The sequence below is a fragment of the Arachis ipaensis genome, chromosome B10 (assembly GCF_059453495.1).
Source record: "Arachis ipaensis isolate K30076 ecotype BB chromosome B10, ASM5945349v1, whole genome shotgun sequence".
NCBI classification, from domain to species: domain Eukaryota; kingdom Viridiplantae; phylum Streptophyta; class Magnoliopsida; order Fabales; family Fabaceae; genus Arachis; species Arachis ipaensis.
Window position 1 is genome coordinate 26,625,983 of NC_142435.1, and position 27,083 is coordinate 26,653,065.

Here is a 27,083-nt window from a genome sequence, read left to right on the forward strand (position 1 = left end):
GGTATTGCCATGTTTTCTTCTATTTGTACCAAGTCCTCACATATGGTAGGCTCAATTCCATCCTCTATGCGCATAAGATGTTTCGCAAAATCATGATCATTAAGAGATCGCATATTTTGTCGCAAGTGGAGAATTTTGGTGAATGTCATAAATGTAATTTAACAATATAACCTGAAATCAATTGCGACTTACTTCCTTTCAGCATAGCAAGTAGTATTTGGCAAAAATCTCCTCCCATCACATCACTTTTCCACCGAATAGATTATTATTTTCTAATACGTCTCGTAATGTATGGTCTAATGATTCACATTGTCTCTTTATTAGCTATTGGTGCTTCATCCCAAATTTCGCTATTGTTTGCCTAATTAGTTTTGCGAGATCAGATTGTTTACTTATGTTGCATATGGAGGATGGCTCTACATTAATTGGAATTTTAAATCTAGAATAAGTTGTTTGACCCCAGGCAATAAAGTTGCAGCTATTCTAGATGACGTAGTTACTGAGACAATATGTCCTTTACTTCTTAAATCTGCAATTATAGCCCTCTAAAGAAATGTTTTGCCTACTCCCCTTATCCCATTAACGAAGAACACTCCACTTTCTCTCTGATCAACTGTATTCATAATGCATTTGAAAACTACAAACTGGTCATGATTCAATCTTTCTATGGAGCACATGTATTCTTAAGGTACTTTGATGGACAACTCTTTTGGGATAATTCTAGGCATCAAGTTGTCATTGTCGTTGTCTGAAGTTAGAGCTGGTAAATCATATTGTGCAATATATTTTTCATGTTGAAGGAAGATGTTATTTAATCCCTGAGCATGCGATTTGTCAACTCATGGCATGTTGTAGTACTTGTTGATGGATAGTCATCCATTATATATGAAAATACTCGTCCCACAACCTTCTTAAAGCACATAGCATTCTTGAAATAGATGCTTCAACCAAACACGCTCTTATGTTGCTGTCACTCTCTAACCGTCCTCGATGCTGAGTGAATTGCTTAAAAGACGAATATTGGACACCATTCACGGTTAGCAAGTCATCCCAACCAGTTGGCCCTCTTACATTTGACAACAGAATACGCAAATAGAATTTTTCTCCTTTTATTGGTGAAATAGTATAAATCCAACCGATAACTCTCTTTTGGATACCAAACTCTCCATATCCCCATTATATATTACCTGTAACTATAAAAATATTACTCAAAATACTTAATAAAATATTTTTCTATTATAATGTTAACTCTCTGTGTTGATACTTTTAAAAATAATAAAATACTTATATTAAAATGCTTATATTTATTATTAAATATTTATTTCTTAAAAATATTTATAATTATAATTATTTTAAACATTTTAATTATCTTTAGAGTACTATTAATAAAATATTTTGGTAATCATTTTTATATTTATTATGTTTAATTTTTATATTATTAAAAGATAAGTATTTTAATCTCTTTCACGAATGAGAGTGAGCAGTTTGATTTTAATTCCTTTCACGATTGAAAGTGAAGAAGATACTTAACTCTCTCGTCGCGGTTAATGGAGAGTTTACAAAACGTAACTGAGTACGTAGTTTTAGTTTATAAAAATAGGGGTAAAATAGGAAAAAAGAATTGGATATCAAACTCCCCATATCCCCATTATATATTACCTGTAACTATAAAGATATTATTCAAAATGCTTAATAAAATATTTTTCTATTATAATGTTAACTCTCTGTGTAGATGTTTTTAAAAATAATAAAATATTTATATTTATTATTAAATATTTATCTTATAAAAATATTTATAATTATAATTATTTTAAATATTTTAATAATCTTTAAATTACTATTAATAAAATATTTTGGTAATAATTTTTATATTTATTATGTTTAATTTTTATATTATTAAAAGATAAGTATTTTAATCCTTTTCATGATTGAGAGTGAGTAGTTTGATTTTAATTCCTTTCACAATTGAAAGTGAAGGAGTTACATAACTCTCTCGTCAATTAATGGAGAATTTACAAAACGTGATTGAATATATAGTTTTAGTTTATAAAAATATGGGTAAAATAGAAAAAAAGAATTGGATACCAAATTTCTCGTATTCCCATTATATATATTATTATAAATTCTTCTTTTTTCTATTATTTAAAAATAAAAGAGCGCAATATATAATAAACATATAAATATTATGAAACCAAACAACCATATCTACATATTTGTTGATGAAGAAGGTTCAAAAATTAAAGAAATTGCAACAAATGAATATATTTTTTCTTTTTTATTATTCTAAAAAATGAAAATAAAAATGTTGTAAGAAAAAAGAAAAAGCAAAAATGAAAATCTTGTTTGAGGAAGTGAGGAACGACTCTGATGGCTTGAGAAATGGCTAGAAGCCTTGGGTTTCCCTTAAGAACATTTTCTTTTGGGGATATTTTTTTCTTTGTTTTATTTCTTTTTTTTTTTTTTTTTTTGAGTTTCTGTCTCAAGTGGGAAGTATGTGTCTCTATGTATGTATGTGTGGATAGGGGTGGCAATATGCACCCTACCCGCGGATACCTAACCTGGTCGGATAGGTTGCCAATCCGATCCACAGCGGGTAGGATAGGGGTTCGGGTAAAGCCTCAACCCTACCGGCCAACCCACACCCTATGTATGTATATGTTATATATTTATATAAAAATATGTTTCAAGTGGATGTTGAACCAAAGACCCCTCACTAAATGCAAAAGATCCTTAGCCACAAAAAAAATCATTAATTAATAATTTAATACATTTTTTTTTACATAAAAGTCAATTCTATTTTAAAGTATCATCAAGTTATATAATAATGTTACATCTTTTTGGTAACCGGCGGGTTAAAAACGGGTAAAGTTAGGGTTGAGATATTCTTAACCTGCGGGTAGGGTTAAGGGGAAATGGATCTTCTCCATTTTTTTTGTCACTGGAGAGAATAAAGTGTAATCTCCCACCTTTAATTCTACAAGTGGGACCGGAAATAAATAAGAGAGAGAATGCAATGAAGGGTGAGATCTTCCACTGGATACCATCCAGTTTTTTTTCCACTGGAGAGGATCCACTCCCGGGTTAAGGTTAGATTCAAACCTTACCCTACCCTACCCAAGTTATATAATAATGTTGCATCTTTTTTATAACCTGCGGATAGGGTCAGATACCCGCGGGTTAAGAATGGGTAAGGTTAAGGTTGGATTCAAATCCTACCCTATTCTACCCATTGCCACCTCTGTGTAGCAGCTTTGATGAAGAAGACCTCCTCCTTTGAGAACACTACACGACGTCGATGAATATAAATACGAGAAGAAGATCACAAATTTTAGAGGCGACGTGGGTAAGGATGAGCGATAATCTCGATCAATTGCATGCGTTTGTGGGTAGTCTCGATTCAGACCTTAGCAATTGCTGCTAGCGCTGGTCTTTATTGCGCTAGTCTTTATTTGTAAAAATATTAAATATTAGAGAATATTTAATAAAATTAAATATATAAATTTGTATTTAATCTATATCATTAGATATAATAATAAAATGATCTAAGACCATCTCTAGTAGGGAACTCATCACAGTCCCTATTTATGGTCCAACTGTCATAAAAAATAACTCCACATCAGTTTTTGCGTCATAAATAGTAAATAAAAACTCAAAGCATCTCTCTCTTTTCCATTAGGAGGAACTAACTTTAGTCCTTGTTATGGTCCCATTTAATTAATTAATTAAAATATTTAAAATTAATGTAATTATTTTTTTCAATAATATTATTTAAATTTATAAATTTAAAAATAATTTACTATTAAAAGATATTAATATTAAAAAAATTCATATGTAACAATAATACACAATATATAATTCGGGATTACACTAATTTGTAAAATTACTTAATACAAAGAAAACCATAATTAAGCTCTATAGTTGACGACAAGCATTGTGAAATTGCCATATGTGTTCAATCAATTCCTCTTTCAATTGTCTATGCTACTGCCTATTTCGAAGTTGGGCATTTCTTTGGAAAAATTGATTGTATGGTGCAAAATCTTCCTCTCCCAACTGAGGTTGTGATAAGCCATTTTCGACATTGTCATACTCTAAGCCTTGAGCAAAATTTCCTGCATAAGTGTCTCTTTCATCCTCAACAATCATATTATGTAATATAATACAAGCTCTCGTTATGTTGGCAACCTTCTTCTTTTTTCAAAAGAGAGCTGGACCACGTATAATTGCAAAGCGTGCTTGCAACACTCCGAATACTCGTTCCACATCTTTTCTTTTCCCTTCTTGGTATTGTGAAAATAACTTGCATTTCTCCCCTTGTGGCTTTGAGATTGATTTGACAAATGTGACCCATTCAGGATAAATACCATCTGCTAAAATAGTATCCCATAGTATAATTATTACCATTAATAGTATAATTTACCTCCGGAGCACGGTCATTTAGAATATCATCGAACACTGGAGAATGATCTAACACATTAATATCGTTATTTGAACCAGAAACTCCAAAGAACGCATGCCATATCCAAAGGTCCGAAGATGCTACAACCTCAAGTACTATGGTTTCAATCCCACGATAACCACTCATGTACATACCTTTCCACGCCTTTGGACAATTTTTTCATTACCAATGCATGCAGTCAATGGTACACAACATGCCGGGAAAGCCACAACCCTCCGCCTTTTATAGCAGGCGTCGTACATCATTTGGATTTGGTTTTCGCAAGTATTCATCCTCGAACACCGAAATGACACCATCAAAAAATTTTTCCAAGCATTCAATTGTAGTGCTCTCACCTATGCACACATAATCATCAAAAGCATCACCTGCTACACCATATGCTAACATCCGTATCACAGGGTGCATTTTTGAAGTGGTGACAAGCATCTTTTTCCAGTTGCATCAACCTTCTATTGGAAATACAGATAAATATTTGAGAGAGCGTCTACTATCTGAAGGATCACATGTCCTCTTATTCGAAATCTCCGTCGAAAAATGTCAGCATTATACACCGGTTCATCTGCAAAGTAATCTTGGAAAAGACGATCATGTCCTACTTCTCGATCTCTGTTGATCCATCTACGAAGAGTTGGGATAGAGCTTCTATATATCGATATCCTCTTCTTCTGAATCTTCGAATAAACACTCATCGATCTAATTATCTATGAGTGTGTTATCTTGCCGTTTTCTTTTGCCATACAAAGCCTCATTAAACATATCATCAAAATTCTAGCCATATCTTGAAATGTAATTTTTAGTACTCTTTCGAGGTGAGAAACAAAAGTTGAAATGGAGTTGCAGAATCATTGATAGTTGATATTTATAAGTGTGTCTGCAACAAGTACCTACTTCTCAATGGCTAGTTTTACAACGGCTACTTAACAGATAGTTTTGCAATGGCTACTTAACGGCTAGTTTTGCAACGGCTACTTAACAGTCACTTTCATGAACAATAACGGCACAATAATATGGACTAATTTGAAAAGTTATATCAGAAATGAATAAAACAGACTACATCACATACCAGTAATATACAATAAAAATAAGAACATACTACGTAACTCTACGAATACAAGGAACTATTAAGTAAACCACTTCGCAATTATTTTCTCACATGTAATCTCATGAAAAGCTCGTCGTTTTTCACTCATTGTAGACGTATCAACATTAAGTATTTGCATATCCATTTCCCTTTCCCTTTCCTTAGCCATCCTTTCCATTTCCCTTTCTTTTGCATTTATCTCCATTTCTTTAATATACCTCTGAGTTTGTAATTCTTGTTCTTTCATTGCTGCTTGAGTTTGTAATTCTTGTTCTTTCATTGCCGCTTGAATTTGTAACTCCTTCTCCTTTATTGCCATAATCTTTGCTTATGTGCTCTCTCCTCTTCTCTTTCTTTTTTCCTATCCATTAGTTTCTTTTCTCTAACATTCTTAATATCTTCCATGAGAGATAGTTTTTTAACAACTGATGATTTCTTTTCGCTAAGATCTTCAGATATTTGTACTTTTCCCTTACCTTTTCGCTTGCTCTTCTTTGATCTTTATGGGAGAACGGGAGAGTCCACACTGGGTTCGTCTGCCAACAATGTATCTGGGTTTGATGAGGATGAGTATGCTCCAGTTGCACTAACCTTAGTTCTCTTTGAGCCTCCACTCTGTGTAGGTAGTTGACTTCTCCATTTTTGCTCCAAATGAAGCATATTCCAATGCCTCTCAAAAGTGAATTTTTGACATTAATTTGTGGAATAAAGTCTATAGGCCAACTCCTTTATATCATCAGCGTTCGAACCACTCCTTATGTTTCAACTAGCTTGATCGCAGCAACCAGCAAATCGTGCAATAGCCTTGTTGATCTTATACCATCGTTTCTTACATGCAACTACCTCCCTTGTCATGTCGGAGTAAAATTCTACACAGTAGCTGTGAATTTGACTCCAAAATATTTCTCCCTTTTGATCGGTACCAACTATAGGGTCAGTTGAAACATTTAACCATGCACTGATCAGCATCTCATCCTCTTTCTAATGCCAGTGTTGAATATTATCTTGCCTCCGATCTTCAATATCATCATCATTGAGGTCGATAGCATCTAATCCACGAGAGTTGGCAAAATCTGAATATTGCGAATTTAGACTAGATTGTATCGGAGTCTGAGAGGATGGATTAAAAGAGCTACCAACACCAGATGAGTTATGTCTTGATGCACTAAATTGAGTTAGAAACGGCAAAGATGTTGGAGTAACATTTCCGATAGAGGGGTTAAATATGGATGAAAATGGAAAATGTGGTGTCTGTGAATTATGATTTTGTGGTTGGAATATAGGAAATTGATTATTATAAAGAGCTTGAAAATTGAAATTAGGAAGATTTTGTGAATTTGGATTTTGAAATGTATTTAGTAGTGTGAAGTTTTGATTTGAAACTTGAGAGTTTAAGGTTTGAGATTGTTGGGTATTTGGAGTTTGAGAAAAATTTTGTAAATAATTGAAAAAAGAGTTGAGTTGGTTTGGATCCATTTTTTCGAATAAAAAATAATATCAGCAGAACTTTGATTTCGTAAACTTGGAAGAAGATGAAGAAGAGTAGAAGAAAGTGTGAGAATAGAAGTGTATGTAAGTGGTATATATAAAGTAATAAGATATTAATTTATTAACAATAACGATAACATAGTAACGGCTAGTTTTTAACGGCTAATTTTGCAACGACTAATTTTAATAATGTGGTTAGCATTTTAAATTTTAAAAATAAAAATAACCAACCCAACCAAAAATTATTTTGTAAGGTGTAAAAATTAAATTTATTTTTTAATGTAAGTAAATTTAATTAATTATAATTTAATAAAATAATATAAATAATATTCAATATTAATTATGACATAAATAATTAATATAAATTATTAATTAAATAAAAATTTAATTATTTAATCTAATTAAATATAATTTAATTATTTAATTAATTATTATTTAAATAATTAATATAAATTATTATTTAAATAGAGATATAATTATTTATTATAATTATTTATTTTTATAATAACTTGCCAAGTGACAAGTTATTATTGGTTAATATGAGTCCCTTTGAATGGAGATTCTCTCTTCTTAAACTATGTGTAGAGACTCTATCTCTCTATGTTTCAACGGTAGGTTCCGTCACATGTCAGAAAAAGTTAAATGGGAACCCAGTCGTTGAAGGTGCTCTAAGAGCACCTCCAATGGGTGTAACAACCCAATTTTCGACAGGTCCGGATCACTGCCAGTCGTCGGGTGTTACTTCCCGGTAGCCCTTTAAAATTCTAGACTTGATAATATTTAATACATATGAGCCTTTCGTACTAACGGATCGCGTATGTCAACTTATTTTTATCATATAGTTGTTTTAACAAACCTATTAACAAAACCATGAACATCTTCAGAGATATACAATATAAAATAAATACCAAATTAACAGTAAAATTAAATTTAGCAATAAGATCACAGAAAAGCGTTCATACAAACTTGACACGCTTATATATATATATACAACTGACAACTTTCCAGATACCTAGTTCATATAGAAAATCCCTAAGCTGGTACCCGGGCTAAAAGAAAAGGAAATATCAAGTCCTATCCCTCAAAAATGCTACAGAAGTGAGGGAAAGCAAAGTCTAAGGAATGAATACCATCTATCGTACATTCTTTCCACCGTCGAGGCACAAGTTTGCAACCATCAGCTCAAGACTAGTTTCGAGCATCTCCTGCAGAGTCCGACAACACGTGCTCCTCTGGTACCTCTCTGAATATAACTCCTGTGACAGCGATCAAGTCTGGATCTCTCATCTGTGGGGGAAGAAAAAAAGGAAGGGGTGAGAACCTATATGGTTCCCAGTAAGGTGACATCGTGAAAGCGCATCTCTCTCGTGAAACCTAGAGTTTTGGCTCTATCGTAATAACTCGTTTACTAAGTCTCTCGGCTACTTCCGTATCATGGGCTCTGACATAACTCTTTCTTGGCATCTTTCTTTGGGATGAATGCCGTTCTCACGCTATTCTCTATGATTATTATTCCTAAATTTATTACGTTATTCTAAGCTTTGAGAAAGTTACGTCATAATATTAATATATAGACAAGAATCAGAAAATAGAGAATTAACAAGAAGCAAATGCACATCGCAGAAGGAATGAACAGTAAACAAACACAATCAAATGTGCAAACAATTTATGATGCATGCCTGTTCCTAGTGCATGCCATGAGCTCATGCGTCGGTTGTCTACCCGCAACCCGACGTTACTCGGAGCGAACCCCGAATATGGTTTCTTTACTGTGTCAATTAGACACCTTGGCATCACGGTTACCCGTGTCAATTAGGCCTTATCATAATAATGTGTATCACAGTAAGAAACAGTGCTATCAATTAGGCAAACATTCCCGCATTAGCAATCTCAGGCTATCCGTTAGGCGGGCCCTTTCGCATTAGCAATTTGGCACAAAGGCCCATTCAACATACAATATGCTATCAATTAGGCAGACATTTCCGCATTAGCAATCTTAGGCTATCAGTCAGGCGGGCACTTCTGCATTAGCAGTTTGGCACAAAGGCCCAGTCAAACAAATAACATTCAACTATCCTTTTCATTCATTGTTTCTTATTTCCTGTCTTTTCATCATGCCTCCGCATCACCTCATAAATTTACATACCTCCGCATCACCACATAACTAAGCATACCTCCACATCACCATATTACTAAGCATACCTCCGCATCACCCTTTTAACTTTAACCTTCCTAGGGGTAACTTGCATTCTTATTCACTTCTTAGCTTGTTTAGCCTAATACCCTTTTGGCGACCGGTTTTCTATCTAACGATTAATATCACAAACGGACTCGGACTCGCACAAATTTTATGTCCACATGTTCGTATTAAACTCAAGTTTCTAAAGGTCTAGAAATCATATTTTTCTGGGCAGTCTATCTCTAGCTATTGAGGAAAAACCGAGACTGTTATTCTAGGTTTGTAGGAACAGCACCTTGCTGTCTTGTTATGTGGTTTTTATGTTGTGAAAGCCTACGCACGGACTATCTCTCTTATCAAAGTAATTCTAGAGATCCTAACCTTTACTTTGAATTAGATTTTACCGCATTTGGACCAGAATTGAATTTTATACAAGGTTTTAAAATTCTGCTACTGCACATGTAAAGATTCAGAAAAATAGCAAGCAGCAGCGTTTTCATAAAATCCATAATAATTTCAATTATAATCCGTTACTTCTAAATTTTGGGTAGATTACACTCAAATTTCCTAAGTTTTAGAACAAACAAGTTTTAAGTTCATATCACTTCATTTGATTAATTAATTCTCAATTGGAAGTAATGCCCTACTTTCATAAATCAGTTCAGAATTTCCAGCAAGCAACCCAACTTCCAAGTGACTTAATTAAGTCTACAAAATAGATATGAACATGAAATTTGTACTCAATTAAAGTAAAGATGCAGATCTTCAAAACCCCTTTAGTAGCAACTTAAAATGTTACGTAAAACATAAGTTCCAGTGGTTTGAAATCGATGTTGCAGAACCAGGAAACCAGAAAAATTCTGTAGCAGCTATTGTTTTCAAAAATTCATATCTTTTAAACCACTTGGCCAAATCCCTTGAAATTTTTATGGCACATTCAAGACACACCTAAGTTTTACAAAAAAATAATTTTATCCAAAAAGGTGGTCCGGACTATTACCAGAATTTATTTTAAGTCACTGCCAAATATGCAGAAATTCTGCATCAAGTAATTCCAACAACCTCACATACCAAATCTTATATTTAAACCTAAAACTCCCCTAAAACCATAATTCCAACTTTCTTGTGACTAACCAAAGTTGCTAGAGTGATTAGCGCAATCCCAAAAATCCAGAGTCAATATTTTCCAAGTTTTCAAGTGCTTATACACAAGTGAACATTCATTTTTCTGCATCATGTTAAAAACAGAATTTCCACATGTACTTTCTATCGTTCATTCACATAATAAATCATCATTCATCATCATCCAACTGGGTTAGTTATAACAGAACCCATCTCAAGCATAACAACTTATACTACCAACTAATTCAATCATAAAACATGGCCTTTAGCCTTCAAGTAAATTCTGCACATAGCAACTTAAAACCCCAAATAACATTATCAAGCCTACAATTCACCAACAGCACCATCAATCAGTCACAAACATATCCTTCTAAACACTCGAACCCTTACCTCTTTTGAAGTTCAAAATTCTGTTTGTGCTTCTTCCTTGAATTAGAGATCCTAACCATACGAAATTGAAGCTTCGGTCACTCCCCCTACGAACAAGTGGCCGGTTCAAGTTTGAGCAAGAGAGAGTTCTCACTCCTCTTTTACTTATGGTTACCACTGTTCTAGCAGAAATTGAAATTAGAATGGCAGAAATGGAACAAGAGAAAAGAAGAGAATTTCTTTCTTTGAATTTGAAGAAGAAGAAGAGAAACAGAGTTGCCGGTTCTCACCCAGCAAGGATACTTCAAAGATTCAGAATGATGAGGAATGCAGTCTATCTTCTTGCTGTTGATGGCTCCTTCCTTCTCCCTCAGATTCATTTCATTCTTTCCTCTGTTCTTTCTTCCATTTGTGCGTGTTTTAATTTTGAAGAGGATGAAAAGCACTGGGTTCATTAGATAGAAGAAGAGGAGGTGGGATGAGGCAGTGCAGAGGTTTCGTTGGTTTCTTCTCAGTAAGACACATAAGGATGAGCATTTAATGGAAGAGGTAACCAAGAGGTGGAACTGGGGTTGGGGATCCTTCTCAGGTTCGGTCATCAGAGGAAGAAGAAGTAAGAAAATTAAGGCTAATCATAGTTAATTTCTCCTGATGATGGGCTTTTGATTCCGGTTCGGCTGAACCAAGAGAAAGAAAGCGGTTTAATGCGTGTTGGTTCATAGTTAACTAAACCTAATGATATATCTATACTGTTCTTTTTACTTATCAAGTTTAAATCCACCTTATTATTTTATAATGAGGTGATTCTCAGATATTTATCGAATTTCTCATCACAGAATTTCTGAGAATAACTCTATGGAGAATTGGGGTGTTATATCCCACCCACCTTACAAAAAGTTTCGCCCTCGAAACTTCGAGTATATCTTAAAGGTTATAAAACCACAGAAGACCCTATCTTAACTATCTCAACAACTATCTTACGCAAGAAAAGGTTTGATCCTAAAGGTGTTCGTAAGCAAAATCGATGGAAATTCTCCACATTCGTACTTCGTGTCACCGTGCTTGCACTGTGCATCACCCACATCGGGCCGTCTTGGATTTATCGTTACCATTCTCGTACTATTTATATCCCAACGTTTAACAATCAACCGTACTTCTAATACAGCAGTAGCATGCCACACAAATGTGGTCATCGGCGTTTAAAAGTTTCATGATCGCGGTCTATCTGATAATCGCAGGTGTTGCGAGAAATCCTATATCGATAAATTCATCCACTCACAATCATTTAGGTCTTATTCATTCCCAACAATCAACATCAAGGTAATCAGCCTTAACATATCAGGTCAAGTATGAATAATTCCTGAACAAGCGCTCGCAGACGATCATGCTGAATGCATCAATGAAGATACCCTAATAGCATGAGAAAACAAAAAGCAGAGTATGCAATGAAGTATAGTCAGTCCATTCCCAGGCTCTATTAGGAACGAACTGCTCTGATACCAAGTTGTAACAACCCAATTTCCGACAGGTCCGGATCACTGCCAGTCATCGGGTGTTACTTCCCGGTAGCCCTTTAAAATTCTAGACTTGATAATATTTACTACATATGAGCCTTTCGTACTAACGGGATCGCATATGTCAACTTATTTTTATCATATAGTTGTTTTAACAAACCTATTAACAAAACCATGAACATCTTCAGAGATATACAATATAAAATAAATACCAAACTAACAGCAAAATTAAATTTAGCAATAAGATCACAGAAAAGCATTCATACAAACTTGACACACTTATATATATATATATATATATATAGACTTATATACAACTAACAACTTTCCAGATACCTAGTTCATATAGAAAACCCCTAAGCTGGTACCCGGGCTAAAAGAAAAGGAAATATCAAGTCCTATCCCTCAAAAATGCTACAAAAGTGAGGGAAAGCAAAGTCTAAGGAATGAATACCATCTATCGTACATTCATTCCACCGTCGAGGCACAAGTTTGCAACCATCAGCTCAAGACTAGTTTCGAGCTTCTCCTGCAGAGTCCGACAACACGTGCTCCTCTGGTACCTCTCTGAATATAACTCCTGTGACAGCGATCAAGTCTGGATCTCTCATCTGTGGGGGAAGGAAAAAAGGAAGGGGTGAGAACCTATATGGTTCCCAGTAAGGTGACATCGTGAAAGCGCATCTCTCTCGTGAAACCTAGAGTTTTGGCTCTATCGTAATAACTCGTTTACTAAGTCTCTCGGCTACTTCCGTATCGTGGGCTCTGACATAACTCTTTCTTGGCATCTTTCTTTGGGATGAATGTCGTTCTCACGCTATTCTCTATAATTATTATTCCTAACTCTATTACCTTATTCTAAGCTTTGAGAAAGTTACGTCATAATATTAATATATAGACAAGAATCAGAAAATAGAGAATTAACAAGAAGCAGATGCACATCGCAGAAGGAATGAACAGTAAACAAACACAATCAAATGTGCAAACAATTTATGATGCATGCCTGTTCCTAGTGCAGGCCATGAGCTCATGCGTCGGTTGTCTACCCGCAACCCGACGTTACTCGGAGCGAACCCCGAATATGGTTTCTTTACTGTGTCAATTAGACACCTTGGCATCACGGTTACCCGTGTCAATTAGGCCTCATCATAATAATGTGTATCACAGTAAGAAACAGTGCTATCAATTAGGCGAACATTCCTGCATTAGCAATTTGGCACAAAGGCCCATTCAACATACAATATGCTATCAATTAGGCAGACATTTCCGCATTAGCAATCTTAGGCTATCAGTCAGGCGGGCACTTATGCATTAGCAGTTTGGCACAAAGGCCCAGTCAAACAAATAACATTCAACTATCCTTTTCATTCATTGTTTCTTATTTCCTGTCTTTTCATCATGCCTCCGCATCACCTCATAAATTTACATACTTCCGCATCACCACATAACTAAGCATACCTCCACATCACCATATTACTAAGCATACCTCCGCATCACCCTTTTAACTTTAACCTTCCTAGGGGTAACTTGCATTCTTATTCACTTCTTAGCTTGTTTAGCCTAATACCCTTTTGGCGACCGATTTTCTATCTAACGATTAATATCACAAACGAACTCAGACTCGCACAAATTTTATGTCCACATGTTCGTATTAAACTCAAGTTTCTAAAGGTCTAGAAATTATATTTTTCTGGGCAGTCTATCTCCAGCTATTGAGGAAAAACCGAGACTGTTATTCTAGGTTTGTAGGAACAGCACCTTGCTGTCTTGTTATGTGGTTTTTATGTTGTGAAAGCCTACGCACGGACTATCTCTCTTATCAAAGTAATTCTAGAGATCCTAACCTTTACTTTGAATTAGATTTTACCGCATTTGGACCAGAATTGAATTTTATACAAGGTTTTAAAATTCTGCTACTGCACTTGTAAAGATTCAGAAAAACAGCAAGCAGCAGCGTTTTCATAAAATCCATAATAATTTCAATTATAATCCGTTACTTCTAAATTTTGGGTAGATTACACTCAACTTTCCTAAGTTTCAGAACAAACATTTTTTAAGTTCATATCACTTCATTTGATTAATTAATTCTCAATTGGAAGTAATGCCCTGCTTTCATAAATCAGTTCAGAATTTCCAGCAAGCAACCCAGCTTCCAAGTGACTTAATTAAGTCTACAAAATAGATATGAATATGAAATTTGTACTCAATTAAAGTGAAGATACAGATCTTCAAAACCTCTTTGGTAGCAACTTAAAATGTTACGTAAAACATAAGTTCCAGTGGTTTGAAATCGATGTTGCAGAACCAGGAAACCAGAAAAATTATGTAGCAGCTACTGTTTTCAAAAATTCATATCTTTTAAACTACTTGGCCAAATCCCTTGAAATTTTTATGGCACATTCAAGACACACCTAAGTTTTACAAAAAAATAATTTTATCCAAAAAGGTGGTCCGGACTATTACCAGAATTTATTTTAAGTCACTGCCAAATATGCAGAAATTCTGCATCAAGTAATTCCAACAACCTCACATACCAAATCTTATATTTAAACCTAAAACTCCCCTAAAACCATAATTCCAACTTTCTTGTGACTAACCAAAGTTGCTAGAGTGATTAGCGCAGTCCCAAAAATCCAGAGTCAATATTTTCCAAGTTTTCAAGTGCTTATACACAAGTGAACATTCATTTTTCTGCATCATGTTAAAAACAGAATTTCCACATGTACTTTCTATCGTTCATTCACATAATAAATCATCATTCATCATCATCCAACTGGGTTAGTTATAACAGAACCCATCTCAAGCACAACAACTTATACTACCAACTAATTCAATCATAAAACATGGCCTTTAGCCTTCAAGTAAATTCTGCACATAACAACTTAAAACCCCAAATAACATTATCAAGCCTACAATTCACCAACAGCACCATCAATCAGTCACAAACATATCCTTCTAAACACTCAAACCCTTACCTCTTTTGAAGTTCAAAATTCTGTTTGTGCTTCTTCCTTGAATTAGAGATCCTAACCATACGAAATTGAAGCTTCGGTCACTCTCCCTACGAACAAGTGGCCGGTTCAAGTTTGAGCAAGAGAGAGTTCTCACTCCTCTTTTACTTATGGTTACCACTGTTCTAGCAGAAATTGAAATTAGAATGGCAGAAATGGAACAAGAGGAAAGAAGAGAATTTCTTTCTTTGAATTTGAAGAAGAAGAAGAGAAACAGAGTTGCCGGTTCTCACCCAGTAAGGATACTTCAAAGATTCAGAATGATGAGGAATGCAGTCTATCTTCTTGCTGTTGATGGCTCCTTCCTTCTCCCTCAGCTTCATTTCATTCTTTCCTCTGTTCTTTCTTCCATTTGTGCGTGTTTTAATTTTGAAGAGGATGAAAAGCACTGGGTTTATTAGATAGAGGAAGAGGAGGTGGGATGAGGCAGTGCAGAGGTTTCGTTGGTTTCTTCTCAATAAGACACATAAGGATGAGCATTTAATGGAAGAGGTAACCAAGAGGTGGAACTGGGGTTGGGGATCCTTCTCAGGTTCGGTCATCAGAGGAAGAAGAAGTAAGAAAATTAAGGCTAATCATAGTTAATTTCTCCTGATGATGGGCTTTTGATTCCGGTTCGGCTGAACCAAGAGAAAGAAAGCGGTTTAATGCGTGTTGGTTCATAGTTAACTAAACCTAATGATATATCTATATTGTTCTTTTTATTTATCATGTCTAAATCCACCTTATTATTTTATAATGAGGTGATTCTCAGATATTTATCGAATTTCTCATCACAGAATTTCTAAGAATAACTCTATGGAGAATTGGGGTGTTATAATGGGCAAGAAGTTGAGTCCCTATTTCTCACATAAGCAGTGGCGGATCCACGGGGGGACCTAAGGTGGCCATGGTCCCCCCCAAAATTTTTTAAAAAAAATAGTAAATAGACAAATAGTAATAATTAATAATATTAAATTTTTTTATATATAATATTAAAAAAATATAAGTTACAAAATTTTATAAATTAAAATAACTAAAAACTGCACTATGTATTGGATATTTGAATTATTGTTGCTCTTGTTAACAAATAGCCTATTCTAATAATTAATAAAAATGGTTCTATTATACTAGCCCAAGCCCATACTATTAATTAAAGTAACCTAGTATTTTTTTCAAATATTTGTTTCAAACCATCAGAGGCATCAACGCCACTCTTCTCTCTCTTTTAGTGGTTCCCAAACTTTTGGTCTTCTACTCTTCTCATTCTAATTTTCCTTCCATACTAAAACAAGACATATGAAGAAAAACCATTGAAGAGAAGTGAACAGCAAAATATTAACCATTGAATGCACAACAAAGATTTAAAGAGGTATATTTTATTTTTTTTTTAAGTTAATAACAATGTCAAGTATTATTTATATTATTTATTTAAAATAATTAATTTATTTTTTTTATAATGGACAGTGTTCAAAGATTGAAGTGAGGACAAAACTCAATAGAATTATTTTTTGGTGATACTTAGAACAAAAAAATAATCAGGTAAATCAATAATTTTATTTTTGGTTATTATATATTTGTGTTTCTAAAATTATTTGTTATTGCTCAATAGGTTTAATATTTTTTTTTTAGAAAATAATATGTATGCAATTATTTTTGTTTTTTTTTTGTTAGATAGTTTAAGTTAAGTTAAAAATGTCAAAGATGAAAACAATTCACTCATTTTTCAAGAGAAAAGAGAGAATATATGATGAACAAAATTCAGCTTCAGATTCTTTGAGTAATGTTCAAAATATTATTGAACAACCTGTGACACAACTTGTTGAGCAAGATATTCAACCCCCTGCTTCCAAAATAACAAGGACTGAAATAGATCAAGTTAATATTGATACATTGATGCGTGATCCCGGAAAGCGTCCGCAAATTTGGTTTCAAGTTATTCAGTGTTTGCAACATATGCAATCTTGTAAAGAATTTCTATTCTTTAGATTTTTCTGAGCAAGAAAAGATTCAATTGGATTATGAGTTACAACATTATGAACTTGATGTGGTTAAAGCTCCAGATTTTCAGAATTTGTCTACTCTTGCTGAATTGTGTCAAAAATTGACAGAGACAGGAAAATCAAATATATATCCTTTAATTGATAGATTAATTCGTCTTGTTTTGACTCTTCCTGTGACAACAGCAACAACTGAACGGGCCTTTTCAGCTATGAAGATTATTAAAACAAGGCTTCGAAACAAGATGGAAGATGAATTTTTAGCAGATTGTATATATTGAAAAGGAAATTGCTTCAAAATTCACTTCAGAGATGATAATTGATGATTTTAGTTCCATGAAGCATCGTCGAACAAGTTTAAAAATATCAAAATCTTAAAGTATGTAGTTGAATATTGACTTTTATATAATATAATTATTTTTTTGATATATATGCTACAAATCATATTTTATTAAATTTTTGTTATATTTATATTTAATTGGCCTCTCTTATGAAATTTCTGGTTCCGCCACTGCACATAAGCATAAACTTATCATTGGAGAAAAGATAAAGGGAATTCTTATACAGCTTTTAAAAAAAGAGAGTTCCTCTGAATAAGGACTCATAGTATCCAATAATAACTTGCCAATTATTATAAAAATAAATAATTATATAAAATTTTAATTATATTAAATAATTAAATAATAATTAATTCAGTAATAATTATAATAATTAATTATATTAAATAATTATATTTCTATTTAATAAATAATTTATATTAATTATTTAAATAATAATTAATTAAATAACTCAATCATAATTAATTTATTAATAATTATAATAACTAATTAGATTAAATAATTAAATTTCTATTTAATTAATAATTTTTATTAATTATTTATATCATAATTAATATTGAATATTATTTATATTATTATATTAATTTATAATTAATTAAATTTATTTATATTAAAAAATAAATTTAATTTTTATACCTTACAAAATAATTTTACAAATTAGTGTAATTTCGAATTATATATTGTGTATTATTGTTATATATGAATTTTTTTTTAATATTCATATCTTTTAATAGTGAATTATTTTTAAATTTATAAATTTATATAATATTATTAAAAAAATATTTACATAATTTTAAGTATTTTAATTAATTAATTAAGTGGGACCACAATAGGAACTAAAGTTAATTCCTTCTAACGGAGAAAAGAGAGATGGTTTGAGTTCTTAATTACTGTTTATGACAAAAATATTGATGTGGAGTAACTATTTATGACAAGTGGACTATAAATAGGGACTGAAATGAGTTTCCTACTAGAAATGGTCTAAAAGCAACTCCAACGGGTAAGAAGTTGATACCCTATTTTGGATAGAAGCAGGAACTTATCGTTGGAAAGAAGATAGAAGAAGCTCCTGCACAGTTTTTGAAATGAGAGAGTCCCTCTGAATGGAGACTCATAGTGTCCAATAATAACTTGTCACTTGGCAAGTTATTATAAAAATAAATAATTATATAAAATCTTAATTAAATAAATAATTATATTAAATAATTAAATAATAATTAATTCAATAATAATTATAATAATTAATTATATTAAATAATTATATTTTTATTTAATTAATAATTTATATTAATTATTTAAATAATAATTAATTAAATAATTAAATTATAATTAATTTATTAATAATTATAATAATTAATTAGACTAAATAATTAAATTTTTATTTAATTAATGATTTATATTAATTATTTATATCATAATTAATATTGAACAATAGTTATATTATTATATTAAATTATAATTAATTAAATTTGTTTATATTAAAAAAATGAGTAAAGTATCGTTTTTGTCCCCAACATTTGGGGTAAATCCTATTTGTATCCCTAACGTTTAAATCGTCCTATTTGTATTTCTAACGTTTGTAAAAGTGATTCAATGTTATCCTGCCATCAATTACACATCATGAGCGCTCTAGTTTGAGTTTTAAAAAACTCTTCTTGAAGTTAGAATACAAATATTTGGAATATAATCGATGATCTACTCCGAAAAATAGCTCATCAAATGTTGAAACTAATTCCTACAACATTTACATAATTCACTTTTCTGGGGACATAATTGAATCTAAATACAAATAGTGGGTCTAATATTAAAATCGAACACATCCAAGTGAGACCTAATTGAGAATAATTGAAAAATATAATCTGATTTGTTAGTATAATTGATAGTGGGATAACATTGAATCACTTTTATAAACGTTAAGGATACAAATAGGACGATTTAAACGTTAGGGACACAAATAGAACTTACCCCAAACGTTGGGGACAAAAACGATACTTTACTCTAAAAAAAATTTAATTTTTACACGTTATAAAATAATTTTTGGTTGGGTTGGTTATTTTTACTTTTAAAGTTTAAAATGCTAACCACTTTATTAAAATTAGCCGTTGCAAGAGACAATTCAAATAGACAGCGGTATAGACAACTGAAAGAGGACTTGATTAAACACATATGACAATTTTATAATGATTGTCGTCAACGATAGAGTTTAATTATATTTTTTTTGTATTAAGTAATTTTACAAATTAGTGTAATTTTAAATTATATATTGTGTATTATTGTTATATATAAATTTTTTTAATATTCATATATTTTAATAGTAAATTATTTTTAAATTTATAAATTTAAATAATATTATTATAAAAATAATTATATTAATTTTAAATATTTTAATTAATTAATTAATTAAAATTACAATAATAATTAAAGTTAGTTCTTTTTAATAAAAAAAATACTTTGAGTTTTTATTTATTATTTATGACGCAAAAACTAATTTAGTTATTTTTTTTATAATAAATGAGATATAAATAAAAATTGGAATGATTAAAGATGGTCTAAGAATCTAAATTAAAAATCAGACTATTAAATAACTTAAATAACTTAAATAAGTTTTTTTGGAAAAAGAGTTTAAAGCATAATGACTTTTATTAATAGTAGCTTATAAATAAGTTATTTTGTGTTTGGATTTTTAGTTATAAAAGTACTTATTTTGAAGTTGTAGTGTTTGGATAAATAACTCAAAAAATAATTTTTTTTTTTACAAAAGAGGATGAATATTAAAATAACGATAATAACAAATATTTTCCAATATTGAATGTTGATTTTACCTAATCTAATCACTAATATTGTGTATGATATGGTAGGTGAAAATAAAAAATAACTATAAAATGTGTCAATGTATATTTTGTTGTTGTTTTTTATTTTACTCCTATTAGAACTCCCTTCTCCTTTATTGAGATCAAGAACTTGCTATAATTAACTATGAAAATAATAGCAAGCTATAAAATCACATGTGAAAAAAATAAAATTAAAACTAAAATTTCATACCACAGTTAAATACAAATTTAATAATAAAAAATAGAGTGATAAAATGATAAAAAAATACTTAGAAGGAATATATGCAGTAGGTTGTTCTTCAGATGCAATATTGTCTGAAAATGAAAATGGTGGTAGAGGATCAATACTTTCATCAGATGAATCATTACGTGAAAATGATAGTGAGGTTTGGAACATTGCATGAGAATGATGGTGGAATGATGGTGGAAGGCCAATGCTTCTAGCAGACCTTGAGTGAAAATAGTGGTGAAGAGTCAATTATTTTTCACAGAGTAAATTTTTTTTTGTTTTGAAATTAATTTAAAAAAAAAAGTGGTAGAATGACTTATCAAAAAGTCGAGAAGTCATCTATTTCTACTTCTTCAAAAAGCTGTAAATTAACTTTTCGAAAAGTTAAAAACTTTTTTTTAAAATGGTGCCAAACACGCAGATTATGACTTTTCATAATCTAAAAGTAAAAAAAAGTAACTTATGCTACTTCCCAAACGGGCTCTAAGAGAGTAAGGTTAGTTCCAAAGATAGTTGAGACCAACACGCTACTTTGCAGAACTGAACCTAACCTTTTTCCATAGAACAACAAATATCAATAATAATAATTAGAAAAACAAAAGTCAGTCGCAACCGTCACTCTCTTTTTCTCCTCTGCGATGGGGAAATCATTTCAATCTTTTTCTCCTCTTCGGATTGTGTCATCTGTAAAGTCGCAACGCCCAAGGCTGACGCAACCGCCCAAACCATCCCCGTCTCAATCTCCCACTAAGGAGCACCAACGGACGCCCCTCGCCGCGGTGGTTGCCGACTGTGCAAGGCGGTGGTTCCATGAGACACTCCAGGAGGCCAAGGCTGGCGACGCCGCCATGCAGGTTCTCGTTGGACAGATGTATTACAGTGGCTATGGCGTTCCTAGAAATCCGAAGAAGGTTCACTTCTAATTTTATTTCTTTAATTGATTCTACTATAACGGCACAATTAGACTCACCTTCTAAGCGGTTATTGTGTAATTGTTGTTAGTGAAGCCTAGCTTTTAGAAATTGGAAATGAAGCTGTGATTGAGTGTAGGTTCCATAACTTGGAAGATGTACAAATTGCATGAATTTTTTTTTACTAGAATGTTCATATTTTCGTTTCTGTTATTTTTTTCTTTGGAAAAAAATTGCATAAGTTTTGAATTTGAAGTCGAGATTACATCATATGGCTTCAGAGTGTTGCACAATTGGCAATCAAGTTGCATGCCTGCAGTTAATTGAACTTGAATATGTATATTTGTTTGTTATTCCCTGACTTATGGTTTATGATTTATGATTTATACTGTTCCACACTTGGAACTTTGTCCATAGGGGTATGATTGGATTAGTAGAGTATCCAGAATTCGGAGCTCAGTTTGGAAAGTGAACAAAAAGCGTCCAGGTAATTCAGCATCCCTTGTGAATTGAGATATTGCACGGTTATATTTCCTCATTGGAGATCTCTGCTTTGTTAATGTATAGGTTACAGAGCAAGTGATTCAGATTCATGTGAACCGGAGGTCAAAACGAAATCTTGTCGTTAATTTGTAATACAAGGTAATGATTTAACTTCATTAATTACGAGTTATGGGATGAGTTTCAATTTTACAATGATAAAGCATATGCTGTGATAGCTTATTGTCACCATATCTAGTGCATATTCACTATAGCATCCCAAAATTTAGTCAAACCATGTTAACTGACAATCAGTAATCTACTTTATTGTTGTATCTTCTTAGTTATGTTGTTGTGTGGTCCATTTTCAAGGTGTTATATAACTTAAACCAAAATGTCAAGAGTGTAAGCCTTATTGTATAGCTTATTAATGACCAGAGCAGTCTTGTATTCTTCCTGAAAACTGCATATTGAGTTCTAATTCACAGTCCTCCATGTATTAATTACACATCTTCTATCACAATGAAAGTATCTCTTGCAGTGAGTCTCTTTGCAAATTTCTCTTGCTTATGACAAACTTATTTGGCAATGCTGAATACTAAATTCTAACCAGCATGGTTGTGTTGAATGTAACAAGGAAGATTGATGCAGTTGCATGTTGAGACTTCAAATGTTATATCCTTTTAGAAATCAATTTTATTTTATTCTTTTAGGTGATCCTTTTGTTGTTTTGCCTATGGGTAAAAATTAATTCACTTACATGAGACATCCAAAATAGATGCTAGTTCCCAGCTCTAGACTTCCTTTGAATTTTGCTCATCCTTGTTCCGAATGATACTGCCTGAATGTGTTGGACAGACGAGGTTAAGAAGGCAGTTGCACTTTCTTTCTAGGCATTGATTGGATTAGTTGTTCTTCCTCTTTCGATGTTCATGAGTTTAATAACACTAATCTGATTTTATTTTGGTCCCATCTGCTTCATATATTGCATTGTCTTTGTTACTGCCAAGGCACCAATAATTGCTACAAGATGGTCACAATGACATCACCAGAAGTCCAAAACAAAGGAATAAATAAGAAGGTAGACACAATGTATAATGTTTCTAGTTGCAGCATTTATGAGCCCTAACTGGAACCATTTTAGAGTATGTCTACCTACTTCATGGAATGTTATGAATGATCTTGTGTGAGGCATCCACCACCATTAGTCCATGACATATAAATATATAATTGCTAATGAGAGCTGTTGGTTTTAATTTAACCCAATTTCACTTTTAATGTTTGATGAGCATAACATCCCATCCAGGGTTAACATGTTGACATATAGCGCCTGTAATGGGTGTAGCCTTATGCTAGAATTCTAGATGCTGTTCTGAGAAACTATTAGAGAAATAAAATTGCACCATTACTAACAAGTATAAGTTTTGGCCTAGTATAAGCACTTGATCTGACAATAACAAATCCATAATCATTGTTAGGCTTTGATTGGTTACAAAATTAACTGGTTCACATGCTTTATGGTTGTTCTTAAGTCAAGGTCTGCCAATTAGAAACTAGGGGACTTTAGATCATGATTGGATTTATTTCTGTTGCCTTTTCTTGGGCTACTTCGAAACTACCAGCAGCATTTGCCTATTAGGATCATTTTTAACCTTCTGTTTTCCCTTCTAACATGGGATTCTTCTTATTTTTGCAGTGATATGATGTCAACAACATGAGACATTTTGGTATTCTGATATACAGTGTATACACAGCTTATTTTTATATATTTTATTGCATGTCCCATTTCTTAAATAACTCTTGCCTCAATTTCTTTCAAATTGTAAGTATCTATGTTAATCCTCACAATTGTAATTGTAGTCCTAAACCCTAAACCTTATTTTTATATCTTTTTCCTAAACACAATTGTATCCTTAACACCCCCCCCCCCTTTTTTTTTCTTTTTTTTTTTCCCTTTTTGTATCTGGTGGTACTGAACTGCACTCAATAAACATTATTGCTTTCATTTGTCAGCCCAGTGAAGAGGAAATGTTCAACTACTTGTTTCAAATACATCCAAATTTAGCAGTGCAACCCAATTACCCTACGTTTTTAAGTACTTCATAATATCTTAGAGTACTTGTCTCAAAATGCTTGATAAAGGAAATACTACTTGATCTTTAAGAAATGGTTTATAAACGTGGTTTTCTTAATCAAGTTTTTAAATAGTACATAATTTTGTTAAAATATAGTTGCTCCAAATACATGTAATTCGTTAACATAACATGGAAAGAAAGAGTCCTTCTATTTGAGTTTATCAAGTGGATTTGATAAAATTGATGCTTTTAGCTTCTGCTTCTCTTCTGTCCTTTCTCCAGTCCCATGGCTTCTCAGGATTTGACAAAGCCCATAATCCAACTCGCCTTTCTCTAGCTTCTCTTTCCCACTACAAGGAAAACCAAATCAAATAATTGGTTCTGATGAATAATGAAATTTTGGAAGGAAATTTAAACAGTAGCTGAGCACTAACTGTTTTCAGTTCTTCTCGTTTGTCATAGGCTTTATAGTGCCATGCTAAACCCTTCTTTAGCATCAATTCCTTATTATAATAAATCACGAACATAAATAATTGTTACTAAGCTGCATAGAGTATTACAATCACAGAGCTAGAACTAGAATGATTCACATAGAAGTTTATAAATTTATTACCTGCACAAAAACTCCATTATAGTAAACATCACTCACACAACGACCGTAGCGATCTTCTCCATAAACAAGGATCCTCAAAGATTTACCTTGAACAGCATTTCTTAGTTCCTTTTTAGCTACCTTTCCATATCGCATTGAACTTTCCGGTGCATCAATTCCCCTGTTTTGTTCACACACAATGCTAATTCAATGGATTTAAATTAGCCATAGCGTCCAAATTGTACTACAGCATTTGATGTTACCTTAGTCGAATTCGATACTTTCTAGCCAGGATTTCCTCATTTTGAATATTAAGAACCCTAAATCATAAAGCAACAAACTGCATTAGAAATATACTAATTTTATCTAAGGTTAGAAACACATTCAGTAGGAGTGAGTTAGTGGTGTGATAACCTATATCCGGAATCGATAATCTCTCTATGGAATGCATCAGCCTCTGCATGGTTCCTCAGAGCACAGGCTTCCGATCTTCGCAATGATGCGGTGAGCACGTTGGGAGGGACACATGGTGATTCCCTGGGATCTTCTGTGCTAACATAAACTGTTATACCATCACCATCTTCCACTTCTTTTGCATCAACCTAGATCCATTGATATATAACTACCACGTTTTCATCATGATTTTACACATGATTTAGATTTAAGGATAAAGCAGACCAATTTCCCTTGAAGTAAGGCAATATTAGGTATGGCATCTCTAATATTATAGAAGTTACAAGAAGTCGATTTTCTCAATTTTATTTTTCAATTGATCTAGTCAAGTGTGATATTTTACCATTCAACTATTTCTCTCACATGTCAATTGAAAAGATCTATTCCTTAAGTTATATGATACTTGGTATATTTGAATTTTATAAAATTTGACATTAACTTCTAAATAGTACTAGGACCTAGCATGAGCTATAAATAAAAGACCTAACAAAGTTTAAGGGATTCAACTATTTGTATTAATGACATCCTCTTGAAAAGTCGGAGTCTCTTGCAGGTTCCTCCACTCAGAGCGGATCAAACTAGTGAGGACATCATCAAGTCCGGATAAACAAGTTAGAATAACTTCTTTTAGAAGGAGGTACTATATGTAATGTCACCTGACCACATAATTTGCCTTTAATTTAATGGACTGAATTGAAATGTAATTCTTACCGGCAAGGTGTGCATTTCAAATTTTACTCCATTGGTAATAGAAGGGGATTTGACTTCATCTTGTGGTTGGGGAAGACCATAGAATGCTAATAATCCCTATAAATGTAAACAGACATATCAAACAAAATTTTCTTTTATTAAAAAATAAAAATAGTGTCAAACCTCAGAAAAAGTTTGTAATTATAAGTGATGCAAACCTCAACATCTGCCTTTTGATACTTCCTCAAGGTGTGAGTGACAAGTGTGGATGCTTCTTCAGATGTGGTGGGAAGGGGTTTTGCTTCTTTGCAAGAATCTAACAATTTTCTATACCTTCACAGTTTTGTCCAAAAATATTGTAAAATAATACAGAAACTGCATGAATTGTTTATAAGTCAACGGTTAACCTTTTATAGTCAATACCATTTAGCCTGATCTGTTTTTGGGGACACAACATGATTGCTTAACCTTTCTGGGACCTAACGACATTAAAGGAATAAAAGCAAACAAATAAACAAACTGAGATATCTCAAAAACTTGTGCTAGAAAATAAAACGTAGTTGCATCAAGTAATTCCTAGTGCATATTCTGTAAGCATCAATGGCTCAATGCATCATCGAAATAGGGAAGCATAAGTATATATACCTGAGAGGTAACACCAAAGTGAAGGAGATCATGAGCAAGTGCTGATACACCTAAGGTGGTGGCAGACTCAAGTGAGTCATAGTCGCCAGCATTTTCCATGCTTGAACTATGGGAAGCTCACAATTTTTTAAAAGCAGGTGAAAGCCTGAAGGCACAGGAAACAGATAATGAAGGAAGAGAAGATCTTGGTTGCTTCCTTTGCTTTCTTTTGCTTTTGACTGGGACTAGGCCACTAGTACTGTACATGGATCGGTTTTAATTATTACATTAGGATTCAATATTAGTATTTTACTAGATTTATTTCAAAGTTTTGAATTTGATTTTAAATTCATTTGAAATAAATTAGGTTAAAACTAGGATTTTTTTAAACAAATAAAATAAATATAAAAATTATAAATATAGAGACGTGTTAAAAAAATCATGTTTTTATATCTTATTACTTATCACGTCCTTAGACAAGACAATTTCTTTGCAAACGTATCTCATCCTTAGTGAGGACTATAAGTAAAAAAAACTAATTACGTATATAATCTACCGACTAAATAAGAGACTACCATTATTTTTAGGATAATGCTAGGTAGCCAAAAAATAATTACAATATAGAAATGTCATGTAAAAATTTTTATTTTCTTGATAA

At 32.5% G+C, this 27,083-nt stretch overlaps 2 protein-coding genes and 1 long non-coding RNA gene across 10 annotated transcripts in view; 1 reads left to right on the plus strand and 2 right to left on the minus strand.

Moving 5' to 3' along the window:
• Positions 1-15,907, minus strand: part of LOC110268298 (uncharacterized) — a 65,867-nt gene extending 49,960 nt beyond the window's left edge. For 2 of the 5 annotated variants that reach the window (XR_015907025.1, XR_015907022.1), the window contains exons 1-3: positions 15,457-15,907; positions 15,188-15,343; positions 10,720-12,823 (exon numbers count right to left, since the gene is read on the minus strand). This is a non-coding gene — a long non-coding RNA (uncharacterized LOC110268298). Of the gene's footprint in view, positions 1-7,954; positions 12,824-15,187; positions 15,344-15,456 lie in introns of those variants that run through there. The other 3 variants (XR_015907024.1, XR_015907023.1, XR_015907021.1) reach the window with 3 other exon arrangements.
• Positions 15,908-21,132: 5,225 nt separating this feature from the next.
• On the plus strand, positions 21,133-25,880 carry LOC107622875 (uncharacterized). 3 transcript variants are annotated; one of them, XR_001616291.2, is made up of 5 exons: positions 21,133-21,511; positions 21,929-21,998; positions 22,079-22,153; positions 23,002-23,072; positions 23,688-24,008. XR_001616291.2 is itself a non-coding variant. In XM_021114288.2 (4 exons), exons 1-3 carry the CDS (start codon positions 21,239-21,241, stop codon positions 22,138-22,140), a joined length of 405 nt encoding a protein of 134 aa, XP_020969947.1. In that variant the 5' UTR covers positions 21,133-21,238; the 3' UTR covers positions 22,141-22,153; positions 25,665-25,880. The 3 variants fall into 3 exon arrangements, 2 of the variants coding, with proteins under 2 accessions (XP_020969947.1, XP_016180424.1); XM_021114288.2 differs by lacking the exons at positions 23,002-23,072; positions 23,688-24,008 and adding an exon at positions 25,665-25,880; XM_016324938.2 differs by lacking the exon at positions 23,002-23,072.
• LOC107624391 (staphylococcal-like nuclease CAN1) lies at positions 24,114-26,679 on the minus strand. Of its 2 annotated transcripts, none has more exons than XM_016326890.3 (9): positions 26,447-26,679; positions 26,225-26,280; positions 26,020-26,134; positions 25,823-25,918; positions 25,073-25,260; positions 24,922-24,978; positions 24,680-24,839; positions 24,501-24,569; positions 24,114-24,416 (listed from the first exon to the last, which is right to left on the minus strand). In XM_016326890.3, exons 1-9 carry the CDS (start codon positions 26,543-26,545, stop codon positions 24,288-24,290), a joined length of 969 nt encoding a protein of 322 aa, XP_016182376.1. In that variant the 5' UTR covers positions 26,546-26,679; the 3' UTR covers positions 24,114-24,287. The 2 variants fall into 2 exon arrangements, with proteins under 2 accessions (XP_016182376.1, XP_088363288.1); XM_088507162.1 differs by having other exon boundaries at positions 24,680-24,860; positions 26,447-26,659.
• Between the last annotated feature and the right edge of the window lie 404 nt (positions 26,680-27,083).

Excerpts from the sequence above, each read along its gene's own strand:
- LOC107622875 (XM_021114288.2), top strand. The coding sequence starts at position 21,239 with ATGGGGAAATCATTTCAATCTTTTTCTCCTCTTCGGATTGTGTCATCT. Across the intron at positions 21,512-21,928 it reads TTCCTAGAAATCCGAAGAAG|GGGTATGATTGGATTAGTAG; the intron begins GTTCACTTCTAA and ends CTTTGTCCATAG. Across the intron at positions 21,999-22,078 it reads AGTGAACAAAAAGCGTCCAG|GTTACAGAGCAAGTGATTCA; the intron begins GTAATTCAGCAT and ends GTTAATGTATAG.
- LOC107624391 (XM_088507162.1), bottom strand. The coding sequence starts at position 26,545 with ATGGAAAATGCTGGCGACTATGACTCACTTGAGTCTGCCACCACCTTA. Across the intron at positions 26,135-26,224 it reads AAAACAGATCAGGCTAAATG|GTATAGAAAATTGTTAGATT; the intron begins GTATTGACTATA and ends AAAACTGTGAAG. Across the intron at positions 25,919-26,019 it reads ATCAAAAGGCAGATGTTGAG|GGATTATTAGCATTCTATGG; the intron begins GTTTGCATCACT and ends TTACATTTATAG.